Source organism: Dermacentor variabilis, unplaced genomic scaffold (genome assembly GCF_050947875.1).
Source record: "Dermacentor variabilis isolate Ectoservices unplaced genomic scaffold, ASM5094787v1 scaffold_14, whole genome shotgun sequence".
Lineage (NCBI taxonomy): Eukaryota > Metazoa > Arthropoda > Arachnida > Ixodida > Ixodidae > Dermacentor > Dermacentor variabilis.
The window spans coordinates 11,838,686-11,864,531 of NW_027460302.1; the positions used below are offsets into that span (position 1 = coordinate 11,838,686).

General features: G+C 46.4%; 2 protein-coding genes across 10 annotated transcripts in view; one reads left to right on the forward strand and one right to left on the reverse strand.

Annotated features, from left to right (window-relative positions):
- The window catches only part of LOC142567709 (uncharacterized), a 210,774-nt gene extending 195,539 nt beyond the window's left edge, over window positions 1-15,235 (reverse strand). For 2 of the 3 annotated variants that reach the window (XM_075677879.1, XM_075677880.1), the window contains exon 1: window positions 3,608-3,925. In XM_075677879.1, coding sequence (XP_075533994.1) covers window positions 3,608-3,766 — 159 coding nt within the window. In that variant the 5' untranslated portion in view covers window positions 3,767-3,925. Of the gene's footprint in view, window positions 1-3,607; window positions 3,926-15,174 lie in introns of those variants that run through there. The other variant, XM_075677883.1, reaches the window with a different exon arrangement.
- Window positions 1-25,846, forward strand: part of LOC142567711 (methylthioribose-1-phosphate isomerase) — a 121,768-nt gene that overhangs the window by 19,898 nt on the left and 76,024 nt on the right. The window contains exons 2-3 of one of the 7 annotated variants that reach the window (XM_075677885.1): window positions 16,845-16,953; window positions 18,914-19,067. The exons of 1 other annotated variant lie outside the window; for it this stretch is intronic. In XM_075677885.1, the coding sequence (XP_075534000.1) occupies window positions 16,907-16,953; window positions 18,914-19,067 (201 nt within the window). In that variant the 5' untranslated portion in view covers window positions 16,845-16,906. Of the gene's footprint in view, window positions 1-5,828; window positions 5,914-16,844; window positions 16,958-18,909; window positions 19,081-25,846 lie in introns of those variants that run through there. 5 more of the 7 variants (XM_075677887.1, XM_075677889.1, XM_075677886.1 and 2 more) reach the window with 5 other exon arrangements.

Sequence of the window (25,846 nt, forward strand, 5' to 3'; positions counted from 1 at the left end):
TTTCTGTTGCTACGCTTCCTGAAGGTGTTCATTATTTGCAGCTTATTTTTTTCCAAGATTTCTACCAGCATCTCTCCTCTAGCATTCCTAGAATCGACACCATAGTTGTCAATTGCTTGTTCACCAGCCTGCTTTTTCCCCACGTTTGCATTGAAGTTGCCCATTACTACAGTATAACGAGTTTGCACTTTTCTCATTGCTAATTCAACATCTTCATAAAACTGATCTACTTCATCATCATCATGACTGGATGTTGGAGCGTAGGCTTGTACTACCTTTAATCTATACCTATTTTTTTGATTATGACTACTGCTACCCTCTCATTAATGCCATAGAATTCATCAATAAGCCTCAACAGTTCCAATCTGACTAAGGCCGGTGATATCCCAAGCAATGTCTGATAGTTTCTCAAAGAATCCTGCAAAGCTAGCCTCACTCGACAGAGTTTGGCTGTTAATCGTTGACAGGGTCAGTTTCCTTGTGATGCATCCTTACTGCCATCAGGTTCTGATCCCGAGGATGCTTTTGGTCAAGGCCAAACTGGGAATGTTGACGACTGGGCGAACCATCGTCAAGACTCCAAAGGAAACCAGACCGTTTCCAGGACAATGTCATGTGACCGAGTTGTGTTCAAAGTGTATACCTCAATTACTCTTGTCCTCTTTCTTTACAAGTGGATGATGATGTGTTCTGTAAGCTGGAACCAGCTTATTCTTATTTTGGGTTGCCAACCCTATCGAGTGCTCTTTGGGCTCTTCAAGTGATATATATAGATTGTTGAATGATTAAATTTTTCCTCATGCTCGTTGACAGGAGCAGTTCAGCATCCGTGTCTTTTGTCTGTGTTCAGCGCAATTTTTCCAGTCGACGCCGCCTTCGGGATACAACAATAAGCCTCACCAGTTCTAATCTCATTTAGGCCAGCGATATCCCATACAGTGCCTGATAGTTCCTCAAAGAGTCGTGCTAGGCTAGCTTCACTCAAGGGGGTTCGGGTGTTAAATGTTGCAAGGGTCAGTTTCCATCAGCGGCATGTCCGGGTTCAGAGATTCTTGGCATGCTCTGCTGCATTACAGGCCTGACCGCCGCCTCCATCAGGTGCTCCGCAGCTGCTAGGGACCAAAGGCCATTGGTTGATCGAATGAGTCATTTGGGAGGGAGGAAACAAGAAATGAAATAGATTTCATACTTTCTGCTGATCCAGCATATTGAAGGATGTTGAAGTATTAGGTAACATTATTAAATTGGGAAGTAAAGTTCAGCGGCAAATATGTCAGCAACTTTCGCTTTGCAGATGACATTGCCCTGTTCAGCAACACTTGGGACGAGTTGCAACAAATTATTGAGGACCTTAACAGAGAGAGAATAAGAGTGGGGTTGAAGATTAATATGCAGAAGACAAAGACAATCATGAATAGCCGGGCAAGGGAACAGGAGTTCAGGATCGCCAGTCAGCCTCTAGAGTCTGTGAAGGAGTATGTTTACCTAGGTCAATTGCTCGCAGGGAACCCTGATCATGAGAAGGAAATTTACAGAAGAAAAAAAATGGGTTAGAGCGCATATGACAGACATTCTCAGCTCTTGAGTGGAAGCTTACCAGAAAAGGAAGGTGTACAATTAGTGAATTTTACCAGTGCTGACATATGGGGCAGAAATTTGGAGAGTGACAAAGAAGGTTGAGAACAAGTCAAAGACCACGCAAGGAGCAATGGAACGAAGAATGCTAGGCATAACGTTAAGAGACAGAAAGAGAACAGTTTGGATCAGAGAGCAAACGGGTATAGCCAATATTCTAATTGACATTGTGAGTAGGTTAGATAACCAGGGAACCATTAGGGTTACAGAATGGATGTCAAGAGAAGAGAAGCACAGTCGAGAATGGCAGAAGACTAGGTGGGATGATGAAATTAGGAAATTCGTGGGTGCTTGTTGGAATCTGTTGGCGCAGGACAGAGGTCGGGACAGGGAGAGGTCACCTTCCTGCAGTGGGCCTATAATAGGCTGCTGCTGCTGCTATGTTTCTACTTCATTTCGCCTGCTGGCACATTGAAGGAGATCGCCAGATAAGCCACAATGACACATTGGTAAAGACTTCCCTGTCTTCCCGATTCAGTTTGAGTACATAGGCAATATTTTTCACTAGCACTGTGGCTCATATTAATGTTCAATATTTGGCTTGATTCCTTTTCTTGGAAAGTCGATTGATTCACCTGGGGGTGGTGCAACATTTTAAAGAAACACGCATATTCCAGTTGGGAGTTCACTTTTTCAATCAGTGCATTTAGAATATTTGATAATGTTTTTCTTACATTGCCTTTGGAACGATCTTCCTAATGCCATCACTTATGAGAGTAACCAAGAAGATTTCCAGCATCTTCTAATAAAGCATTGTTCAAATTCTACATAACCTAACGTTTTATTTTTTCTTACCTTTCCCGTTATTGATGTGCTACTATCCCTTATAGTCAAATGTGTCCAGCTTGCTCAGTAATTTTATTGATTATATTTTACTTTGTGAAAGTTGCTTGTTCAGTGACCTCTTGCATTCAAAAGCATTTGGTTTGTCCATTGTACAATGTTCACACCACATCACTGTACGTTAGCACATTTCTTACAATGTATTTTTTGTATATGTATTCTAATTATTGTATATTATAATCTTTGAGTGTATTCTCCCCCTTACACAATGCCTCTAAGGTATCTTTAAATATATTTATATTATATATACATATATATATAAATATATTAAAAATTTAGATATGTATGCATATGTCGTTGATAGGTACGATATAGACACACCTGAATAGATATTCAGGTGTGTCTTTATTGTATATATTGTACGATATACTATACGTACTATATCGTATACATAATAGAGTGGTCATCTGCATCCCTTCGCGCCACGCAGTTGATAAACCTGGTTTATTTCACTAATGTTGTTTTCTTGGTAATTGTCCTTGATCAGTATTCCAACAAGAAGCGCGCGTAAAATGACATACCAATAAAATTTTCTTACGTAGCTTCATGTTGCAGACAGGCGGCTTCTGTGGCGAAAATACGTGTTACTTTTAGAATTAAAACAATGTTAAAAATAGCAGTTCACCTGGCTAAAACTACAATTGGTACCGGCCCACAAGAGTCGCGGGCGCACCAAGGCAAGTAAAACCATGAGAAATGTTCCTGAGCATACTTTTTGCGAGAAAACTGGGCGTCCGCCAGCGGCTGCGCAACGAATGCGCGCACGCTAGCAGACGACGCACTTGACGACAGCAAAATTGAGGACGTCGTGTTGTATAGCCCATGCCCCAAATATGTATACGTAGCAGAAAGGTGCCAATATAAATTTGCAGTTGAAATAAAGCACCATTATAGGAACGTACGCGCGCAATCGGTTTCAGCGCCCGCGACGAAATTGCGTTGACTATGCCGCGAAGCGCGTCTCCGCCCCAATCTAGTTCGCTCGCAGCGCCGTCGCATAACTTTTCCACAGGCAGCGCTTGGGCGGGAGAGCGCCGTTCGGGCCACTCAGCCATTGTCTAGAACGCTCTAGTTTTTACCAAACGGTATGGTGCTATACACATACTTTACCATGAGACTCGAAACTTACCTCGCATAGTCGTGTGGAGGTTGTCGGTGTGAAGTTCTCCCTCCCAATTCGACGAACCCACTCCTTTCTTCGTAACTCGTCAGCCTTACCGGACGGTATCGTGAAGAGCTTTTTGCCTTCGCTGATTCTACTTCGACATCCGAAGGCGCAGCAGCTCATTGTGATTGAAAACGCCGCGAAGCAACGTCGAACTGTCCATAAACGTTCGCAAATAACGAAAGCAACGCACACAGACGGTAACTCCTCGCCAGTCTGTTGACGCTACTGAAGCGTAAATGGCGGTTGAGCCTGAGCGCCACTGAAATACGAGACGTTCATTTAGGGATCGCCAGCCGTTTGTGCGCAGGCGCGAGTAAGAGCGGGTGCGAGAGAGAAAAACTGGGGATTTTGCTCCTTGAACATATGACAGTACCTAGGCACAACCGAGGAGGTTTCCTAGCGCGGGTTGTAGGCGTTTATCCCTAGGCGTGCCGGCAAAGCCACGGCCGGTCTCTAGGGGAGCGCGCGCTTTCCTTCTTGCGGCCTTCGCATTCGCCGCGGAAGCAATGGGAGTTTTTCTCCAAGAGTTACGCCTTTCGCCGCCGCCAGGGGCGCGACGACCCTACTGCTAGGGACCGCTCTCTGCCCGCCTGCTTCTGCGGCGGCGGGCGGTGATCGCCTGGTTCGGCTGCTTCCGCGAACGGCATTCCTCGCAGCTGCGTGTCGAATTATGTCTCGAATTCAGACTCATCCGCCTTTACGTTGGTTTTCTAAGAATCCTCCCAAGGTCCGAATTCGCCGATCTTAACAATGTGCAGAAAAGCCTGCCAACTTGACTTCCCTCTTATGTGCGAAGCGCGCAAACGTCACTGTTGGTCTGCGCTTGCTTTTTTTTTTTTTTTTTTTCCGAGCCTCGCATATTTCTCTCTTGGACGGGGGAGTGCTCTCATCGCACTGTGCGCCGGCAGGCAGCGTGGCCTTTAGTGTTGTGAGCGCTGGTGCACGTTTCTACCCGTTTCTTTCACGGATTAAGTTATTTGCTGTGCGACGGTGTTTATTGCCCGCCGTTGATCATCCAACGCGGCGACGGTGTACTGCTGCGTACAGCTTTGCAAGTTTTGCGTACCGCTTTGCGTTTCTTTTCATCAATTCCCGAGTGATTCAGAACTGTTTGCAAAGTGGCTCAAAAACATCTCCAGAGAAAATTTCGTCTTCAACGACAAGTCGGCATCGAGTGTGGTTTGCAGCCGGCATTTTCTCGCGAGTGACTACGTTTCAGGGTGCCGCATCAGAAAGCATTTGCCTGGTGCTGTGCCAACCGTGTTCGATGAGTACCCGTGCTACCTGGTGCCCAGTGTGAAAAAGCCTCGCAAGAAGCCTGCAAAACAAAAACGGCAGCGCTTGAGATTTCAGGAGCTATATTTTATACGCTGCGGAATTCTTAGGAATCTGTCATATAAACGCTTCAGGTCGCTTATAATTCTACACACTGGTTAAAACCCGTCAGTAGGCAAACTGAAGAGGCTGATAGATTTGTTTCTCTCCAAATTTAACGGGTAGAAAGTGTTGACGTGAGTGTACCAAAGCCTCATGCGACCATGCAGTCATACTGAAGAAGAGCACGCGATGGCGCGCGGTAGTTATTCTGTTGTTTATAACTCTTAGCTGTCAAATCGAAGAGGCTGATTGCGCGGTCTTTGCATAATGCATAGGGGTGAAATATCAAGACCTGACGGCTACCACTCACGCGGGACGGACTTGGAGCGGGCGCGCGTTCTCCTTCCGCGTGAACGGCGGTCGCAGCGGCGGAGCAGTGGGGCAGCGGCGACCCCACTGCGGTGCGGTGGGAGGCGGAAACAGACCCCATTGCGAAGGCCGTAAGAGAAGCGCGCGCAACCGTCGAGACCGGTTGTGGCATAGCGTAGTGGGGTTGAGTTGCTGCCTGCGCTGTAGCAGAGTGCACTGATGCACGATTTGACTACCGCTGTGTCGGACAGACTGTCTCGCACCTGCGGCGCTCGTGCTAAGTCAGTCGTGGCGGATCATAGCTTTCTCGCGCCTTACGGTGATGTACCTCGTAAATACAGATGTTTCTCTGGGAGCAGTACCGACCGTACTAGAGCCCGGGCGCGTGTTTATATTGACGCCCAAGCCCAGTGCTCGACCGCTTCGCCGCCAGCATGTACCACGTTTCTAGGTACTTTTTCGCCGAAGCGCCACAGAACGCCCCCTAGATCTTTCTAGGTATTTGGTTTTGCGTCCCTGGCTGTGCCTGGGCGCGCAGTCTGCTCGGGCCAGCCCGCATTCGCAAAGTTTAGGCGGTGTAGGTAAGTTCTAATTTTAAATGTGTAAGCATTTGTATACTTGCTCAACGGGAAAACCGCGCCATCGTCCGTCCCGTAATAAAACGACCGCTTTTGAGATAGCGCCCGCAGCAGCGAGCGAATATGCTTATGCGCTGCCTCCCGCTTCAACGAGAACGAAGTGGCGAAAACATAGTAACGCTGCTTTCGACAAACGCCTCACTGTGTCACTTTCGCAGATCGCTTTCATGTTACGGGCGCGCGCGCCTCTTCAATACGTAAGCGGCGAGAAGAGCTCCGTGCGCGAAGCTCTGAGCAGTCGGCACTCTTTTTGTGGGCATCGCAGATCACTTTCAAGCTGCGGCCCGCGCGGCAGTGTCATAAGAAGCCGCCGCCTGAGTACGTTCACGGTTCTATAATGATTCGACACGGATGGATAAGGCGCTAAAGAGCGATAACGGCTCATATTGATCGGAACGTCATCAGCGCACCTGGCGCTCCACCTGCAGTACGTACTTTGCTTGCGTCATCGATGCACCTTGCGCCACCGTCGGCACCAGTTTGTGCCGCCACTGGGCTGTCGTTAGTACTGGCCTAACCAAGTTAAATAACATTAGAGAGGTTCGGTGTCCGGGTAAACGCAGGTTTGGGGCGGAGGCGTAAACGTGAGCGGTCTGCATGGTGCAGCCACCTCGTGGCGCGTAGCTCCAAGAGACAAAAACAGCTGATATTGCATTAACCAAGCGTATTCTACTTCGCTGTTGGTGCGAATTTTCGGCGCTGGTGTAATCGTGTTGCTGCAAAAAATTTACACACGCAGCAAAGTGAAATGCACTTGGTTACTGCTATATTATGCGTTTTTTTTCTGTTTGAGCTCTGCACCACCAGGTGGCGGCACCATGCAGGCCGCTCCCGTTTACATCTCACCCCCGAAGCCCCAGTGTCTGCAGTTCCCTGAATACTAGACAAGCCAAACCTCTCTTTAGTAATGACACCGGGCGGCGTGGAGACGAGCAAGTGGAGTCTAACTCCCAGAGGAGTTTCTGCGTGATCTTTTTTTTTTTGTTCCTGTATGTCGCGCGATAGCCTGTTTAATATGCATCGTGTGTGGCGGCAGCGCCTTGCTATTTCCGCTGGAAGAGAGATAGCAATGTCAAAAAAGAAAGGATGCTTGAGCACAGCGATGATGTGGCTCGCGCTGCCAGAAACCCTCCATGCCCCACGATTGTCCCAGCTTTTGTAGATTGAAGCGCCTTGATCGCACACCACGACCAACTTCTCATCACATCCTATTTATCCCCTTATCCAGTCTGAAAAATTTCGTCCAGTGTTACTTCAGCTTCCGCATTGTGCGCCCAGGCATAACATCCCACCAAGTACCTACAAGGATCTAGGGCGCTCGCCGTGGAGCTTCAAGAAAAAAGTACCTAGAAACGTGGTACACATTAGCGGCGCATTATGGTGCAGCAGTCGAGCACTGGGCTTGTGCGTAAATAGAAACACACAGCCCGGGCCGCATATATTGAAAAAAGTCGCAGGGCGCGGTAGTGCTGAACTTAGCGTCACAAGTTGGCGGCTGGACGTAATTATGTTTATTCAATCGTGTTTTTTACTAATTATAACAACTTGTCATTATTTCGCATTATTGGCGGCGCCTCCAGGACACCAAAGCTAGAACCCGAACTGGTCCATGGGTTGGAGCTCGCCGAGGCCTGCGCGTGGCAGGGGTGTATAAGATCGGCTGTCCGTGATAGCCGATCTTTATGCGAACGCCCCCTGGCATGCTTCATCCTCCGTGGCCCCAACCCACGGACTGCCCTGCGGCAACATTCTGACTGGTGTTGTATAAGTCGCGGGTCGCTTTTTTCGTCACAAAGATAGATTGGCATTTTTACAAGCACTGCTCAAGGAGGGCACATGTAACCTGCAAACGTAGGCCTCAGGAGGGCACCTGAGGTTATAATAAAGCAGGCAGCACGCAGGATCTCCAGGGCACCCAATGGGTAGCAGGGGGATCAAAGCTGGAAGCAGGGCGGGGCAAGGTTCTGACTGGTGTTGTATAAGTTGCGGGCCGCTTTTTTCGTTGCGACAGTAGATTGGATTTTTTACAGGTACCCAGGAGGGCACATGTGAACAGCAAATGGAGGCCTCAGGAGAACACCTGAGATTATAATAAAGGAGGCTTCCGCAGGGTCTCCAGGGCACCCAAGCGGTAGTGGGCGAATCAAAGGTGGAAGCAGGGTGGCCCGTTGGTTGGGACTGCGGATGCTGAAGTGTGCCACGGGGTGTTCGCATAAAAAATTGGCCGATCTTATGCACCCCTGGCACGTGCAGGCCTCGGCGAGCCCCAATCCATGGACCAGTCCGGTTTCTAGCTTTGATGTCCCCGTTGCCGCTTTGGTGTCCTGGAAGCGCCGCCAATAATTCGAAGTAATGACATGTTGCTACAACTGTAAAAAACACGATTGAATAAATATAATTACTTCTGGCCGCCAACTTGTGATGCCAAGTTCAGCACTACTGCATCCCGTGACTTCTGCAACACCAGTCAGAACTTTGCCGGGCGATCACCCTGAAGTGAAAAACTCTGATCACGGACGAAGCAGGCTCCGGCACCAACAATCTGCAGCTTACGACGCCGCAAGGTAACTTCGAAAACAGTCCTTTTACAACTTGCTTGGCGATGCGGACGGACCGCGACGAAAATGGAACTATGCCGAACTCGAGCGAAACAATGGAGCTTGCAATGCATTACAATGCTACAAATGATAGCACGACTTCTCGAATAGCAATTGGGAACACCATCCAGCATGTCGAACGACAGTCATACCAGCGTTCCACTGCAAATAACGACAACACGGGACCTACCAGGAACTTTGCCGACGTACTCGGGAACCGAGTCGGACAATTTTGAACACTGGAGAACCACGGTGCAATCAGTGCGCAATCGTTGTGCATGGACGGAAGCAGCGGCGCTAAACGCAGGCATTTCACAACTTTGGGGCTGTGCAGCCACTTGGCACCAAATGACAGGTAACGAGTACAATGATTGGACATCATGGGTGACCGCGCTGAAAACGGAATTCGACAAGCCACCAATATATTTTGCCAATGGGTTGCTTACGTTGACGCAAGAGCATAGCGAGAAAACGAAAGCATGAAGGACTACATGTACGCACACCTCCAGCACATCAGACGTGGTTCATACAAACTCTCCGACGATGACGTTGTTGACTGGCTCGGTACAGGGAGTGCGTTCAGCAAGTGCAAAGCCAATGTTGGCAGTCTTTCATGATCTCCGACGCGGAACCATCAGCCAGTTCTTGCATTACGTTCTTGCATTCTTCCACACGCAGAAATATAATCAGGTTAAAGCTTTTACACAACATTAACAGCGGTAACACAGGAATCGATAAGAACATATATTTAAAACCACCTCATTATCAATGTAAAAGACGTGACAATTCTAAGAAAATAAGGGCCTACCAAAGTCGTATTAATGTATTTAAGTTTTCATTCTTTCCGTGAACAATTGCAGAGTGGAATTTGCTCCCGGATGAGATAGTGTCTGCACCCAATTTCTCATCTGCTATAGAGAACTTTATGTGAATCTGTTTCAAACAATATTTCCAGTGTGCTATTTTATGTATTGTGTAACAAATTTTATAATCGGATGTTGTTAGTATTGGATGTGTTGTCTTTCTTTACTAATTACGATTATTGTATTTCTAATACCACAGATGATATGATGCCGTTGTTCGCGAAGTTGACTTTTATGTTTGTAATTAACCCCCCTACGATAATGCCCAACTCGGGCGCTGTAGGTACTTGTAATAAATAAATAAATTACGTTCAACAACTAGACCATCAAGGTGTTCGACTGAACGACGACAGAAAGCCTCCAACACTCAGCAAAACTCCGGAGCCGACCCAAAGAAATACAACCGACTCTGCAAACACTACGGCACCGAAATGCACACATCTACTGGCCGACAGATCTGCCCGTTGCGAAAAGAAGGGACACAGAGAGATAGACTGCCCCGATCTAGGCACATGCACGGAAGATGAAAAAACAGCAGCCACGCAACGACTTCGAGCGAAAAGCTCACCACAAAGCATCAATAGTGTCACCATCCCAGACGCAGGTGGGCGCAGGATCATACTTCTACACGCCAATGTAAATGGCATTGCGATGCATGCACTGTGGGACACAGGCTCAGCAGTAACAATTATACTTCTACAAGCCAATGAAAATGGCATCACGACGCATGCACTGTGGGACACAGGCTAGGCAGTAACGCTTATCAATGAACAGTTTGCACAAAACCACAACTTTGAGGTTGCTATGGACGTGGGCTGTGTATTGGGAGGTCCATTTGGCAACTCGTGCAAACCTACTGGTGCGACTCAGGAGGACATTGTTATTGGTGCCGCCTGCATGACAGTGGAAGCAAAGGTAATCAAGAACTTTCCCTGTGACATGATGATGTGCCTCAACTGGTGACAAGCCATTCCATTCGACTACATTGAGTGCTTTGACAACTGCATCCACATGATTGAATATATTCCGAAGTGGAAAAAAAAGATTGTGTACGAACTGACAAAGAATGACTTGGAACCACAGCCATCGATGTCAAACTTTGTAAGGGAACTTCAAAGCCCAGACAAGTTGACAAAGAATGAAAGCATCGAGATATTGAAGCAAACCTGCAATCAGGCAGAATTTTGCTCGACAGACCCCATCAAAGTGTGCGGAGTCATTGACCAAAGGCAACATTTGCACGGGAAGCACCCACACTACCATCAGCAGAAGAAATTGCCCAATTGATTCAACATAAACCTGTTTCCACTGACTTCACGGAGAGTCAAACAGAAATGTTGACGGCTTCTCTGCTAAACATTAATGTCTTCACCGACCCTAACAACGACATGGGCCTGTGCAGGCACGTCGAACACACAATTGAACTCATCTACCAGAAACTGGTTAGGAGGCAGTCCTATAGCTCAAATGATGCCAATAGGAGGTTCATACAGCAAGAGACAAAAGAGTGGATTAGGAAAGGTATCATCCGCCCATCAAGGTCTGCCTATGCCTCGCCAGTAATTGTTGTTGACCAACCGCACCACAAGACTACACCAAAACGATTGTGTATGGACTACCGATTTTTGAACGCAAAGACAGTGAAGTGAGCCTACCCATGCCAAAAGTCTACACACTCATTTGAAAAGTTGCAGGATCGCGACATCTGTCAAAGCTTGATGTTCAGAAAGCCTTCTTGAATATACCACTGCGTGAAGAAGACATAACGCCGCTTTCGTAAGAGAAGATGGACACTTCGAACCATTACGAATGCTGTTTGGCCTATGCACCGCTCCCGCAACAATGCAGAAGTGTCATGAACGGAGGTTTTCAAGAGCTTATTGACAACAGCCGTGTGATTGTCTACATAGACGATGTGTGCGTCTTCACAGACACCGTTGAAGAACACATTGAAGTGCTTGACAAGGTACTGAAGGCTCTTAATGACCTAGGACTGCATGTAGTGTACAGCAAGTATATGTTTGCAGAAAAACAGATACCATTCCTTGGACTCTTGATATCACAAGAAGGAGTGACGATCGATCCACAGCACATTGCAGCGATAGCGAACTACACGGTGCCACAAACAAAAAGTGAGATGAGGTCCTTCCTTGGACTTGCGTCACATTACCACAAGTACATAAGACTTTGCAAAAATTGCTCGACCATTGACGCTTCTCACGAAGAAAGATGCAATTGTTCAGTGAACACCTGAATTCCAAGATGCCATGGACACACTAAAGGAACGACTAACCAAGGCACCTATCCTGGCGACTTTCAATCCAAGTCTACCAACACAAGTACATGTTGGTGCTTCCCACACAGCACTTGGAGCAGTCCTTACGGCGACATCACACGAGTAGTCGAATATGCAAGAAAGAAAGCCACGGAGAGAGACAGCCACAAGCACTCGACAGAACTTGAGGCAATTGCGGCTCACTGGGCCACAAGGGAACGTTTCCATCCTTACCTCCAAGAACTAGAACACGTCGAGCACATTACGGACAACTGGGCTATAGCACACATTATGTTGAAAAAGAACCCCAACAGGCGATTTGCACTCATGGTTTTAGACCTATCCCCATACCATTTCTCTGTGCATCACACGTCTGGTAAGACAAGTACTGTGGCAAACGCACTATCAAGAATGGTCAATGCAGTGTTTGTGCTGAAGGGAAATGATTCCCGCCTTCGCGAAGCCCAGCACAAGGATGCAGAACTGGTCGCCATTATTGCAGACATCAAGACTGCCGGTGAAACAGGAGACCAAAGCAAGGCTGGGGAAAGTTACCAGATCGTCAAGGACGTGCTAATGCACCGTAAAATCCAACAGGGCAAGATGACACAACGTGTTGTGGTGCCCAAATCACTTCAATCTACTGTAATACAATGTCACCATGATCATGCAGGTCACAGAGACGCCCTGCAAACAAAGTCCAAACTGTCCAAACGTTATTACTGGCAGAATATGGACCAAGACATTGCAAAATATGTGCGAGAATGCCGCACGTGTCAACAGCACAACCATGCAACGGGAGTGCAACCAGGAATGCTCAACCCGAGTGTGTACCTAGAACACCATTCCATACACTGGCCATCGACCGCGTAGGGCCAATCAACACAGGCGACGAGAACAAGTACTTCATAACTGCAATAGACGCTGCTACAAGATTCATTGTGACACAGGCAGTACCAAGTAAGAGTGTGTCATACGTTATCCAATTCATTGAGGAAGATATTGTCATGAAATTTGGCATTCCAAGAGCCATAATCAGTGACAATGACAGGGCATTAACATCAAAGACAACTAATGACTACCTCCACCATTGTCCAATTGGACATGTTGTCACCGTGCCATATGTGCCATGGGCCAACGGACTTGAGAGAGCACATGGTCGAATTCTCCTGCCTTTACGCAAGAATTTCGATGGAGACGTTGACAACTGGAGTGAATACCTTGCCAAAACAGCATTTGAAGTCGACACACAGTTCCACGCTGGACTCGAGAATTCATCTTTCGAACTGTTGTTTAATTATACACCTCGAAGGATAATTGACAAAACCAACTGGAAGTAGACATCCAAGAGCCCCAAGAAGACATTGACAAAACCAGGCAAGAAGCGTTGGACAACATAACAGTCCACCTAAGTAGCATGAAGGCCAAGCACAACTGAAAGCACCAGCCAGCACCGTATGAAGTAGGTGATCAAGTATGGTACGAGACTTCCGCAAAAGCTGGGAAGTTTGATCCTTGGTATGATGGACCATATGCGATAACTCATCGCAACAAGGAAACGTAGACTATTTCCAAAACGAAGAACAACCGCACAGAAACAAGGTTGGCTACGGCAACACAGTTAAAGTGCTTCCATGAGAAAACAGGACACAACTGCAAGACAACACCACCCAAACTACTCAAGTCCCAACGACTGCCTGTGGTGGGCCCAGACCGAGAAAGCCACCAGATTGGCTCCAAGATTTTGTGACAGATAAGTGTAAAGCGAGGACACATCATTTAGGAGCCTGGGTGTGTTAGGGACTGCGTCATCTACGGACGAGTAGCGCCACCTGGCATCAAGGAGCCCATTTAATGCTGGCGTGTGAGAGCGGCCAGAAGGAGGCACAGGGGGGATTAGGGAGGAACGCGCTTAGCCGATGCACATGGCATCGCTAAGTTCTAGTTTTCCGTTTGAATAAATAACCTTTTGTTCCAACTGAAGCGTGTCATCGTCATCACACACGGCTGACAGGATACAATAGGTACGAGGTGCTCCGGGCTATGTGGAAAGGTGTAATGGTTCCAGGACTTACTTTTGGAAATGCGGTTGTTTGCTTTAAATCAGGGGTACAATTGGGACTCGATGGGAACCAAATTTCAGTGGGACGCCTCGCACTGGGTGCTCACGGGAAGACTACGAATGAAGTTGTGCAGGGTGATATGGGCTGGACTAGTTTTGAAGTGAGGGAAGCTCACCATAAAATTGATTATGAAGAACGACTGAGGAATATGAAAAAAAGTAAATGGGCTGGGAGAGTGTTGAGGTATCTGTACAGGAAGAACATTGATTCACAGTGGAGGAAAAGAACTAGAACTCTTGCCAGCAGGGGGAGGGCCTGTAGGGGGAGTAACACAGCAGCAAACAACATCAAGCGGAAAGTCAGAAAGGCTGAAATAATCTCATGGGTAGTGGCAATGGAAAATAAACCTGCCATGAGTAACTACTTAAGAGGAAAAAAGGAAATCAGGAAAGAAACAATTCATAATAACTCAAAGGGAAGCTCATTACTTTTTGAAGCGAGATCAAGATGCCTTGGAAAAAGCACCTATCAAGCGAGGTGTAAGAAGGAAGAAGAAGCATGTGCTTGCTGCGGTAAAGCTAGGGAAATGATGGAGCATGTTTTATTAGAATGTGAAGATATCTGCCCAGTGGTCAATTTATGCGCCTCTCCTTGAAGCCCTTGGTTTCAGCGAGAGCAGGGAGAAAGTAAACATGTCCACAATAGAGATTAGTAAGAGGCGATTGAAAGATTATTTGAAGAAAATTTGGGAAACGACATAAAATGGAGGCGTACAAGAACAAAGTTCCCTATAGGTGTTCAGAAAGTTTGTTGATGGGAAATAATTGTGGGTTCTTATTTCCTTTTCTTCTTTCTTTTTTCTTTAGACATAGGCAGACATTAGGCAATATAATAAGAGCTTGGTGGCACAACCCATTCCAAAGGGGACGCTCATAGCATCCATCTATCCATCCGTCTGTCCTAATGATCAAGTAGTTCAATCTGAAAAAGCTGCTGTCTCTCTCCAATGCTGGACACATCCCTTTTTCTTGCAAAAGAGCTATTGCAATCTCTATGCTTAAAGAAGGCAAGGACCTGTTCTTAGCCAGCAGTTACAGGCCAATAGCGTTGACTAGTTGTCTGTGCAAGCTCTTTGAAAAAGTTATAAACTGGCACCTAATCTATTTTCTTGAAAAGGACAAAATACTTGATCCTTTTCAATGTGGCTTCAGAGAAGGGAGGGCAAAGGCAGACTATGTTGCCTGCTTTGAGGCTTATATTAGGGATGCATTCATACATAAGCAGCTTTTTCCCCCAATATTTTTTTTATTTCGATAGTGTATGGTACTACATGGCCCTTCAGAATTCTCCGAGACCTTTCCATCATGGATGTCAATGGCAGCATGCTAAACGTAATCGAAAGCTACCTGTCAAAGCCCACCTTCCTTGTAAGGGCTGGTCCAGCAGGCTTTGTCCAGGTCCTTCAGTCAGGATACTGGTGTTCTGCAAGGTGGCATCCGTAGCTGTACACTGTTTATTGTTGAAATGCATTCTCTACACATGGTGCAAGCTTTCTATCTACGAACGGCATGTCCAGCTTAGTCTAAATAATGTGAGCAAATGGGCTGATGAAACAGTTTTAAGTTGAGTACAAAAAAGTATGTGCGTTCTCTTCACAAATAAGAGAGGAATTGCACCACACCTGACTATTCATTTCTCTGGGGTTACCCTATCTGTAGCCACTCAACACAAATTTTTCGGCATCGTTTTAGACTCGAAACTGACTTCCACATATGAAATACTTGAAAATTGATTGCCTAAAAACAATGAACATATTGAAACTTCTATCCCCTACAACATGGGACAGTGACAGGAAATGCACTTTAAACTCAGGAGCCTTGTTCACGTCTTGTCTATGACGCGATAGTTTATAAGTCTTCTGCCATCCTACTGCTTCATCCTAGTCATCACCTAGGCATTTCCCTTGCCTTGGGAGCCTTCAAGACAAGCCCAATATAAAGTCATGTAGAATCAAATCAGTGGCCACTCAATTTACAAAGGGCATACTATTTGAGTTTTGATGTAATAGTTCTGCAGAAACCCGCAAGGTGGAGGGAAGTAATTAAAGGAAAATGAGACATCTACCCAATCATAGCAATTGCTACAAAGGAAAGCCATACAAGTTTCTCAAAAGAAAAAGAGGAACCCGTGTGGGTTTCCTTTGTAGCAAGTGCTACGATTTGATAGACATCTCATTTTCCCTTGATTAATTACCTCCCTCCACCTTGCTGGCTTCCGCAGAACTATTAGGTCAAACTATTGCCTTTGCTTCGTGCTGTCGATTAGAAAACAGTTTCACAAAATACTTTTATGTTCTTTAACCATTAACACCGACACAAAAATGCACAAATTATACCAATTTCGGGAAATTTTTCGAAAAAGAGTCACAGATGAAAACTTCGAATTTCATAGAAGTGCCCCTAAAACATGCTATCTCCTAAAATTTTATTTTTGCCTATGCTTTGCACACAGGCTTTAAAATGAAAGCCAGACTTTGGAAAAAATTATATTTTAGCCCACGTTTAGATGCCGGTAACACGCTAAGGTGATCCATGAAAAAGGGGCGCAGAAATGCGTATATAATTGAGAAGCATGACTACTTTCGGTGCCGAAATTCTAATTGAAGTAATTTGTGTTATCATCAAGAAAAAAAAATTTTGAATTTGTGTCCCATCATTGCAATATTTTGGTTTGTGCTACGACTTCACCTCCTAGAACGTTGGCTGGAAATACAAACCAAGCCGATGGCAGACAGTGGTGGGTGTGGAGAGGAATAGAAGACTGGATCAGCAGAAGTGAGTAAGGATTTGAATCCCGAAGGTAGGCCTGCTTGAGGTAGATCGACACTGTGCACTTGTGTGCTGCTGCACACGTACAGCCACTTACGCATGTACAAGTCACCTACACTGCTTGCACAACACAGTCACCGTGAAACCAGCAAAAAACGGCTAGCAATACATTTGGTGAATGTTGGTGACAGGCAGCTCTATTGAGCATATTTCGCTTATTCCTTAATATGTCTCTTCTTTTGTTCCAGCCACTTGGAGCCAGAGTAGTGGACATAGTTTTTGTTGGGACATACAGCACTGGACCTTTGTGATGTCAAGCCTGAAGAAACCAATAAGTGCAGCTGTTTATTATTCAGGGCATGTACTTAAGTTGATGTTGTTGTTATGTTTTTAGCTGTGTTTGTTATCATGTTTATGTATAATATACAAAGAATACAGTATGAAAAAGTAATGAACTGAGTACCATATACTGTGGATAACAACCCATTTTTAATGCATCAAATTCAGTTGGTTAGTGTTTCCCGTGAACTTACCATGAGGTGAAGTCAAAGCACAAACCAAAATATTGCAATGATGGGACTAAAATTCCAGAATCTTTTTTCTGTGAAAACGCAAATTATTTCAATTAAAATTTCTGTGCCGAAAGTTGGCATGCTTCTCAGTTACATCCGTATTTCTGCACACTTTTTCGTGGACAGTCTTAGCCTCTTGCCAATGTCTAAGCATAGGCCAAAAGAGTGTTCTTGCCAAAGTCTGGCTTTTATTTTAGAGCTTGTGCACAACAAGGCGGCAAAAATTTTAGAAGATAGTACGTTTTAGGGCCAGTTCTATAAAAATTATTCCAGGTTTCCTTCTGTGACCGTTAAATGTGACAAATTTCGCCAGAATGCTATAATTTGTGCATTTTTACCTTGGTGCTGGGGATTGAAAAACATGAAAGGATTTTGCAAAGTTTGAAAGAATGTGCAAAACGGTCAATTTTGGAAAAAAAAAAAAATTCGCACTCGGTTTTGTACTATTTCGTGAAATTCAATTAGCTCTCACAGGCCAAAAGTTCTTTTCTGCTCAAAATATTTTTGGAAAATACTGTGCAAGTAATGCATAGGTACGTGCAATTTTTAAACATTTTTTGAGAGAAATAGATGTTACTCGCACGCCATAGTTGGGACAATTGGCATGGAAGGACCCAATATTCACTGATTCTCCAAGTGTCATCAGATCCTTAATGTCATTCTGTATATGTAGAAATCAGGTTCTAAATATCTTTATTCACTCCTATGTACGAAGCACACATCTCACCACGATGTAACAATATGCGAAGTGCCAGGGCACAGAAGAATTCAGGGAAATGTGCTAGCAGACAAAACCACCAGGCCCACAGCAACAAGAGCTTCGAATTCTTCCATAGCTGTACCCGCTTTGGACTTAAAGCCCTTCGTTCGTGAAAAAGTAAGAAGTTATTGGCAATGTTTGTTGGATGGCCAAACCTCCAATAAACTGCCTAATAAGGCCACCGTTAGACACATTGACACCCACATTAAAATCACGACAAACAGATGTCCTCATCTGTCGACCTCTTATAGGGCATGTGTATGGCACGCACAATTACTTGCTTACTGGTGGCCAACCTCCGGTTTGTGGTAAATGTTGTAAAAGGCTGACCATCCTCTATGTTCTTATGGAGTGTGGGGAGGCAGAAGCTCAACGGAAAAATCACTTTCCCCTAGCCTAGCATCATATCCCCTTTCATTTGGCATTGCTCCTCGGTGCAAAGCAGTTATTTGAAATGAAAAAAAAAAAAGGATTTCTTTAAGTATGTTGTACTGCGTGCCATCAGCTCGAGACATTTGCAGCCCACCCTCTCACAAGAAGGCGCTGCTGCAGTTCTTGTAGAGAGTGCATTGCGTACCTCTGGGCCCTTGTGTTTGAGGGCGATGGTGAGGTGGTATTGCTACTACCACCAACTCATTTTAGTATATCATTTCTTTGTGAACATATAGTTCATTGTCATAGTGCACCCCATCTTCATTGTCATTATTTTAATATTTATATATCTTACATGCTATAAGCGACTGATCTTTAAGCTTTTTTACAGCCATGTTTCATCTACCTTTCAAAATTCATTGTTCCATCTCATTGAATATTCACCGATTACTCATAACCACAAGCGTGACGCTTTTTAGCCACTTCTGGCAGTTGCACCACGAGACACTATACATCGTCATCATTCTTCACGAGTGTGCATTGTTGGGTGGAATAGGAATTGCTTGATTAATTGGTTGGTTAATTGATTGATTGATAATTGTTTTCCAGACAGTTGTGGCACCTTTGTGGCAAGAAGCATGCTTCAGGCCATTCGGTATCAGGCAGGCATGCTGGAGATTCTTGACCAGCTGCGACTGCCCCATGAAAGCTGCTACCTGACGCTGTCCGATGCTGGCGCTACCTGGGAAGCCATCCATTCCATGAAGGTGAACCTGTAGGGTATTATTATTATTATTGTTATTATTATTATTATTATTATTATTATCGCCGGCGATTACGTTGCCCAACACTGATACTTTGTATTTCAACAGGCGGTGCCCTGAATGCGGTTCCCGTGATACCCCGGATGCCACTATCACCTTCGTCGAAGCTTACCGTCCTGCTGCTTCTGGCGGCAATCACCAACTTCGTCTGAAAACCTGGTTTCATCGGAAAACTACTTAAGACAACAAACATCACAGGATCCTCTGCAGTCGGCGGCGATTACGTTGCCCAACGCTGATACTTTGTATTTCAACAGGCGGTGCCCTGAATGCGGTTCCTGTGATGCCCCGGATGCCACTATCACCTTCGTCGAAGCTAACCATCCTGCCGCTTCTGGCGGCAATCACGAACTTCATCTGAAAACCTGGTTTCATCGGAAAACTACTTAAGCCAACAGACATCGCGGGGTCCTCTGCAGTCGGCGGCGATTACGTTGCCCAACGCTGATACTTCGTATTTCAACAGGCGGTGCCCTGAATGCGGTTCCCATGATACCCCGGATGCCACTATCACCTTCGTCGAAGCTAACCGTCCTGCCGCTTCTGGCGGCAATCACCAACTTCGTCTGAAAACCTGGTTTCATCGGAAAATTACTTAACCCAACAGACATCGCGGGATCCTCTGCAGTCGGCGGCGATTACGTTGCCCAACGCTGATACAGTAAAACCTCGTTAAACCGTACCTGCTTAAACAGTAGTTTCGTTTTAAAAGTAGTAAAGTCAAATCCCCGACTCAGCGGCCATTGAACATAATGTGTTTCGTATCCGCATAAACCGTACCAGCTTACTGCGTACGCATCGGTTAAAACGTAGCGTTTGAATTTTTCGTCGCGCAAACATGGCGCTGCGCCGTCTCCATCGGAGGGAGCCTATGACAGTGTACTTCAAGAGGGCTTGTGGGGCATTCTGGAAACTTCAGGAGTGCAAGATGGAGTAACCAATTTCTTAAACGATATCTATAAAGGTAACCGGGTGATTATACAATGGGAAAAGCAGGTTTCGGAGCCTGTGATGATTCGGCGGGGGCTTAGGCAGGGGTGCCCATTGTCACCTCTGATGTTTATGCTGTACCTACAAGGTCTAGAGGCCAAAATACAGCAAAGCGGACTCGGCTTCAACCTATCATTTCTCAAGCAAGGAAAATTGATTGAACAGTCATTACTAGGACTGATGTACGCGGATGATATTGTATTAATGGCTGACAATGCAGAAGATCTGCAGGAATTAATGGACATATGTGGTACAGAAGGAGACAGGTTAGGCTTGAAGTTTAGCAAAGAAAAATCAGCAGTCATGATTTTTAATGATAACAGTTGCGGCGAGCATAAGATACAGGAGGCCACGCTGGAGATAGTCGATAAATACAAGTACCTTGGGGTGTGGATAAATAATGGCATTGAGTATCTGACAGAGTACGAAAAATATCTAACGACTAAAGGTAACAGAAGTGCAGCGATTATGAAGAGTAGGGCACTGTGGAACTACAATAGGTACGAGGTAGTACGAGGGATATGGAAGGGGGTAATGGTACCAGGCGTGACTTTTGCCAATGCAGTTCTATGTATTAGAACAGAGACCCAGCAACAGTTGGAAATTAGGCAACGTGGTGTGGGTAGGCTCGCTCTGGGAGCACATGGCAAGACACCAAATCTTGGAGTGCAGGGGGATCTGGGATGGTCTTCTTTCGAGGGCAGAGAGGCTAGTAGCAAGATAGCATTTGAGGAGCGATTGAGAAAAATGGGGGAAATTCGGTGGGCTAGGAAGGTTTTCAGTTACTTATACACGAGGAATGTTGACACGAGGTGGAGGAAGCGAACTAGAAAATTGACAAGCAAATACTTGGGCAGTAGCGGGGGAACAAGTAAGGAATCATCTGTCAAGAAAAAGGTTAAGGAGGCAGAGAGGGGTATGTGGAGTACAGAGATGCAAACCAAATCGGCATTGGAGACATACAGGACGTTTAAGCTAGAAATACCCAAAGAAAATATTTACGATAACTCTAAGGGAAGCTCATTGTTGTTCGAAGCCAGGACAGGTGTACTGAGGACTAAAACGTACCGAGCCAGATACCAGGAGATAGATTTGGTGTGCGAGGCGTGTAGAGAGGAGGAGGAAACGGCGGAACACCTGATACTTGCTTGTAAACAACTTCACCCTGCAGTTGAATCTAACGGGGAACTATTCAAAGCCTTGGGTTTTAAAGATAGTGAAAGTAGAATAGACTTTGAACAGGTAGAAATAACTAAACGGAGGCTATCTGATTGGTGGACAATATCAACGCAAAAGTAAAGGAGTAAATACATAGGTATGCATGCATATAGAACCATTAAAGGCTAGGTGGCGCGCGCCGCCGCCGCCCGATTCAAAGGGTTGAGCCACAATCATCCATCCATCCGATTCAAAGGGTTGAGCCACAATCATCCATCCATCCGAGCGGCCCGGCAGAACAACACGCCTCAGAGATCTTAACAACGGCCTCCAAGCGCCCTGTGCGTTTGCGCGTGAAGCCACATCAACATCAACATCATTTCGACGCGGTGCCAGAGAGCGTTATGGCGTCGTGCAAGCGAGGACTCGCGTCGTTCCGAAGCTTGGATAAAAAAGACGCCGGGTGCTCAGCATAGAAGAAAAATTAGACATCGTCCGTGCTATCGAACGAGACACGAAGAAGTCGGCGCTGACACGCAACAGGGATCTGCTGTTGACTACAGTGTGTGGCATTTGGAATGCGAAGAAGTTGCTCGGCAGCGCTGCTGCGACCGCGAAGATATGTCGGCTACGAGGTTCGACTTTTCGCCATCGTTGCCTCTGTTGTTGCCGAAGTGGGTAACACTGAACTTAGTGTCACACATTATTTCCCCCCTTTCTCTGGCTTCTGGATTGGATTGGCGCGGCTTGCTACGTGCTTACGCGCGCTTTTCTGAGCGCAGATTGATGTGCTCCTGGTGTCAGCACTAGGCTTTTATACAGTCGCTTTTTCGAGCGCAGATTGGTGTGCGTTTGGTTTGTGCACTGCGCTTTTATACGATCGCTTGTCGCTGCTTTCCTTTTCTCTGGCTTGATTCGGTGCGGCTTGGTGCAGGCGCGCATACTTGGTGTGCGCCTGCTTTTTTTTTTTTTTTTTTTTTTTTTTTTGCGCTGGTCTTCGAACACATCGCTCGCTGCTCACACTTATATATAAGGAAGTGCTGCGCCGCGGGCGTACCGTGTATGTAAGCGCGCCAGAAAACTGCGCCTTGTTTTCCATTACTTTGTCATGTACCTTACCACTGGGTAGCACCGAGCGATCGCTTCTAACAAACGCAGAAATGAGTCTTTGCAGCGCGTCTGGCCATTAATTGACTCCCACCACAGCCATGTGAGGTGCGACTCCAGCAGCGGTGCAGTTACCCTGCAGCCGGCGGAGAGGAGGTGGCGCTTCAGTTTATTAACTTGCTAGTTTTTGCGTGTGAATGCCCACGATAGCTCATGAGGTCGTGCGGGACGAGCTGCTGGCGCGACACCCACTCGGTGGCCCCGAAGGATTGTGCATATTGATGAACGCCTCCTTCGCGGCAAGCGAAAACACAATCGAGGCCGCCTGATGACGGGCGACAAGGTTCCGCCGAGCCGGCAAAATCACGGCGGCATTGCAGACCTTGGACCATGGGTATTCGGCATGACCTGCGTGACCACCGGGCAGTTCCGACTATTCAAGGTCGACAGACGAGACACGGCGACGGTAGGCCCCATTATTGCAGCCAACGTTGAACCAGGGACCACCATCCACAGTGATGAATGGGCCGCATACAACTGCATCCCGAACTTAGTGGATGCTAACGGAGTGAGCCTCAATCTGCAATGGGAAACTAAACCAGACAGCATGAAATTTGTGGACCCGATCACGGGCGTTCACACGCAAAAAAATGGAAAGTTATTGGCATGCAGAAAGTGAAGCGCCACCTCCTCTCCGCCTGGAGTCGCACCTCACATGGCTGTGTTGGGTAGTCAATTAATGGCCGCACGCGCTGCAAAGACTCATTTCTGCGTTTGTTAGAAGCGATCGCTCGGCGCTACCCAGTGTGAAGGTACATGACAAAGTAATGAAAAACAAAGCGCAGCGCGAGCAGCGAGCGATGTGTTCAAAGACCAGCGCAAGAAAGCAGGCGCACACCAAATATGCGCGCCTGCACCTAACCGCGCCGAATCAAACCAGAGAAAAGGAAAGCAGCGACAAGCGATCGTATAAGAGCCTAGTGCAAAAACCAGACGCACACCAATCTGCGCTCGAAAAAGTGATGGTGTAAACACCTAGTGCAGAAACCAGGCGCGCATCAATCTGCGCTCGGAAAAGCGCGCACAAGCACGTAGCGAGCCGCGCCAATCCAATCCAGAAGCCAAAGGAGAGGGGGGGAAGTAATGTGTGACGCTAAGTTCAGTGTTACCCCGAAGTGTCGACTAGCGACAGTGACGAGGACGACACGTAAAGCGATAGCACGGGCGATTCAGGCCCGACAGTGGCATAAGCTGCGCGTTGCGTCAGCCTCATGAATGCAATCGTCGCGACGACAATAGGGGCGCGATAACGTAACTCTATTCCAAATGAAAATTATTCCAAACTCCGGCACCTGTAATGAAAAAGGCGCCCCCGGGACTTCTGCAGTACTACTGCGCACGTGCACGGAGAATATGTAACGCCAACGAGGAATCTGCCATGCGAGTGTTTGCCGAGAAGAGGGGGCTGGCTGAAAAGCTGGCACGCAGCTTCAGTAAGTTTGAGGCCGCTGTCGTCGGCGTGCTAGGCCGCCGCTGCAGCAAACCAAAATAACGCCTTTGTCGCGCGAAGTGAATAAATACTGCATGTTTTTTCCCCTTTCATCGCACTCTCTCTGAGTTCCGTTTTCGACAGGTAAGTGGGCGATCTCATGCTATTCGGTTAAACAGTACTACCATTTAGTACGTACCTTTCCCGAGCTCCGGTCAACTACGGTTAACGAGGTTTCACTGTACTTTGTATTTCAACAGGTAGCGTGTCTTTTTCGTTGCCTGCATTCTTAATTTGAATTTGCTGCCGACTGCCCTCTGTGTACGCTCTCTACATGTTACAATGTCTAATGATACTACTGAATGTATTGCTTGCCACAAAGAAGTGCCCGATGATGGCAAGCTTATGACCTGTGCGAATTGTACGCTATCGTACCACTTAGGTCAGACATGTTCCGGAATTGCACCTAGTACCTTCAATACAATGGGCCCAGCCAAAAGGGACATGTGGATGTGTAAAACATGCAAAGCAGCAAAAAAACGCGCTGGTGGTTCCGCCTCTCAGGTAGACGCTTCCGAGGCTGATGAAGGTGCAGGCGTGGTTTCACCTTTGCTTTTGGAACTGCTCGAGATAAGAAAGAGTCTAGAATGTCTACCTGAGCTTAACAAAAAGGTTGAGTCATTGCTCCTCTTGAAAGCCGAAGTTGTCAGCCTAACGCAGTCATTTCATGAACTCGAGGACTCTGTGACTTTTCTAACAAAACAATATGATTCCATTCGTGATGAAATGAAGACCGCCAAGGAACAAGCCATGTCTAGAGATGCGGAGATCAACGCCCTCCGAGCAACAGTTCAGACACAAGCCGAACAGCTAGAGTGCCTGCAGGTTGACATGAATGAGAGCGAGCAATACAGCCGCAACATGAACTTGGAAATCCATGGTCTCCCAGAAAAAGAGAATGAAAATCTGAAGGAAGTGCTTTACGATATCGCTGAAAAACCACCTCCAAAAATTTTCCCTGCTGGAGGTTGAGGCGATTCATCGTCTGCCAGGCAAACGTGGCTCTATTCCGAGGGTCCTTGTGCGTTTCACTTCAATTGCTGCCAGAAACATTCTGTTCGATGCCCGAGGAAAGCTTCTACAACTCTGCGAAGCTGGTTCGCTTGAAAAGATATTTTTGAACGAAAACCTGACAAGACTAAACCGTGACCTATTCTGGCATGCTAGGACTAGAGCAAAGCAAATGGAATGCAAGTTTGCCTGGGTGAAGCGTGGAAAGATTTTTGTGAAAAAGAGTGAAGGATCGTTGCTTCTTCGAATAATCAGACATGCTGACTTGGACAACATTGTGTAGCTGTCATGGCCAACACGTGCTACCAGCTTCCACATTTTCAGTCGTTCAAGGACACTTTTGGTGTGAGCGTTGATAATGATTTCACTATTGTAAATACCAATATCAGGAGCCTTCGCAAATACTAGGAAGAATTCAAGCTTGTCGCTACGTCAGGAATAGGATTCGTCGATGTATTCGTGCTGACAGAAATCAATACTTCAGATGCCTGCTTGCGTACATTTTCAGTGCCAGGCTATCAAAGTCGTTTTGTGATAAGGCCTCATCGTCGAGGTGGTGGAATCGCCATCTTTGTATGTGATAAATTTGATGTTTCATCAATGGACGTGAACTTCGCACATGCGGAATGTTTAGCGTTGAAGATAACTTGCAGCGCCCGGTGTTTTAAGTTTGTTGGCTGTATATCGGCCGCCGTGCGCTAGTATCACCCGATTTCTGTTAGAACTCGAAGAAATAATGCACCTCTGGAATTCCGTGGAAGAAGTATGTTTAGTGGGCGACTTAAACATAAATACATTGTGCCCTACAATGGGTACCGTTTCCGATTACTTGTCTGTCCTGTCCTCATGTGGTTTAATAAATGCGACAACATTTCCTACTCGTGAAGAACTGGTTAACGATCATCTA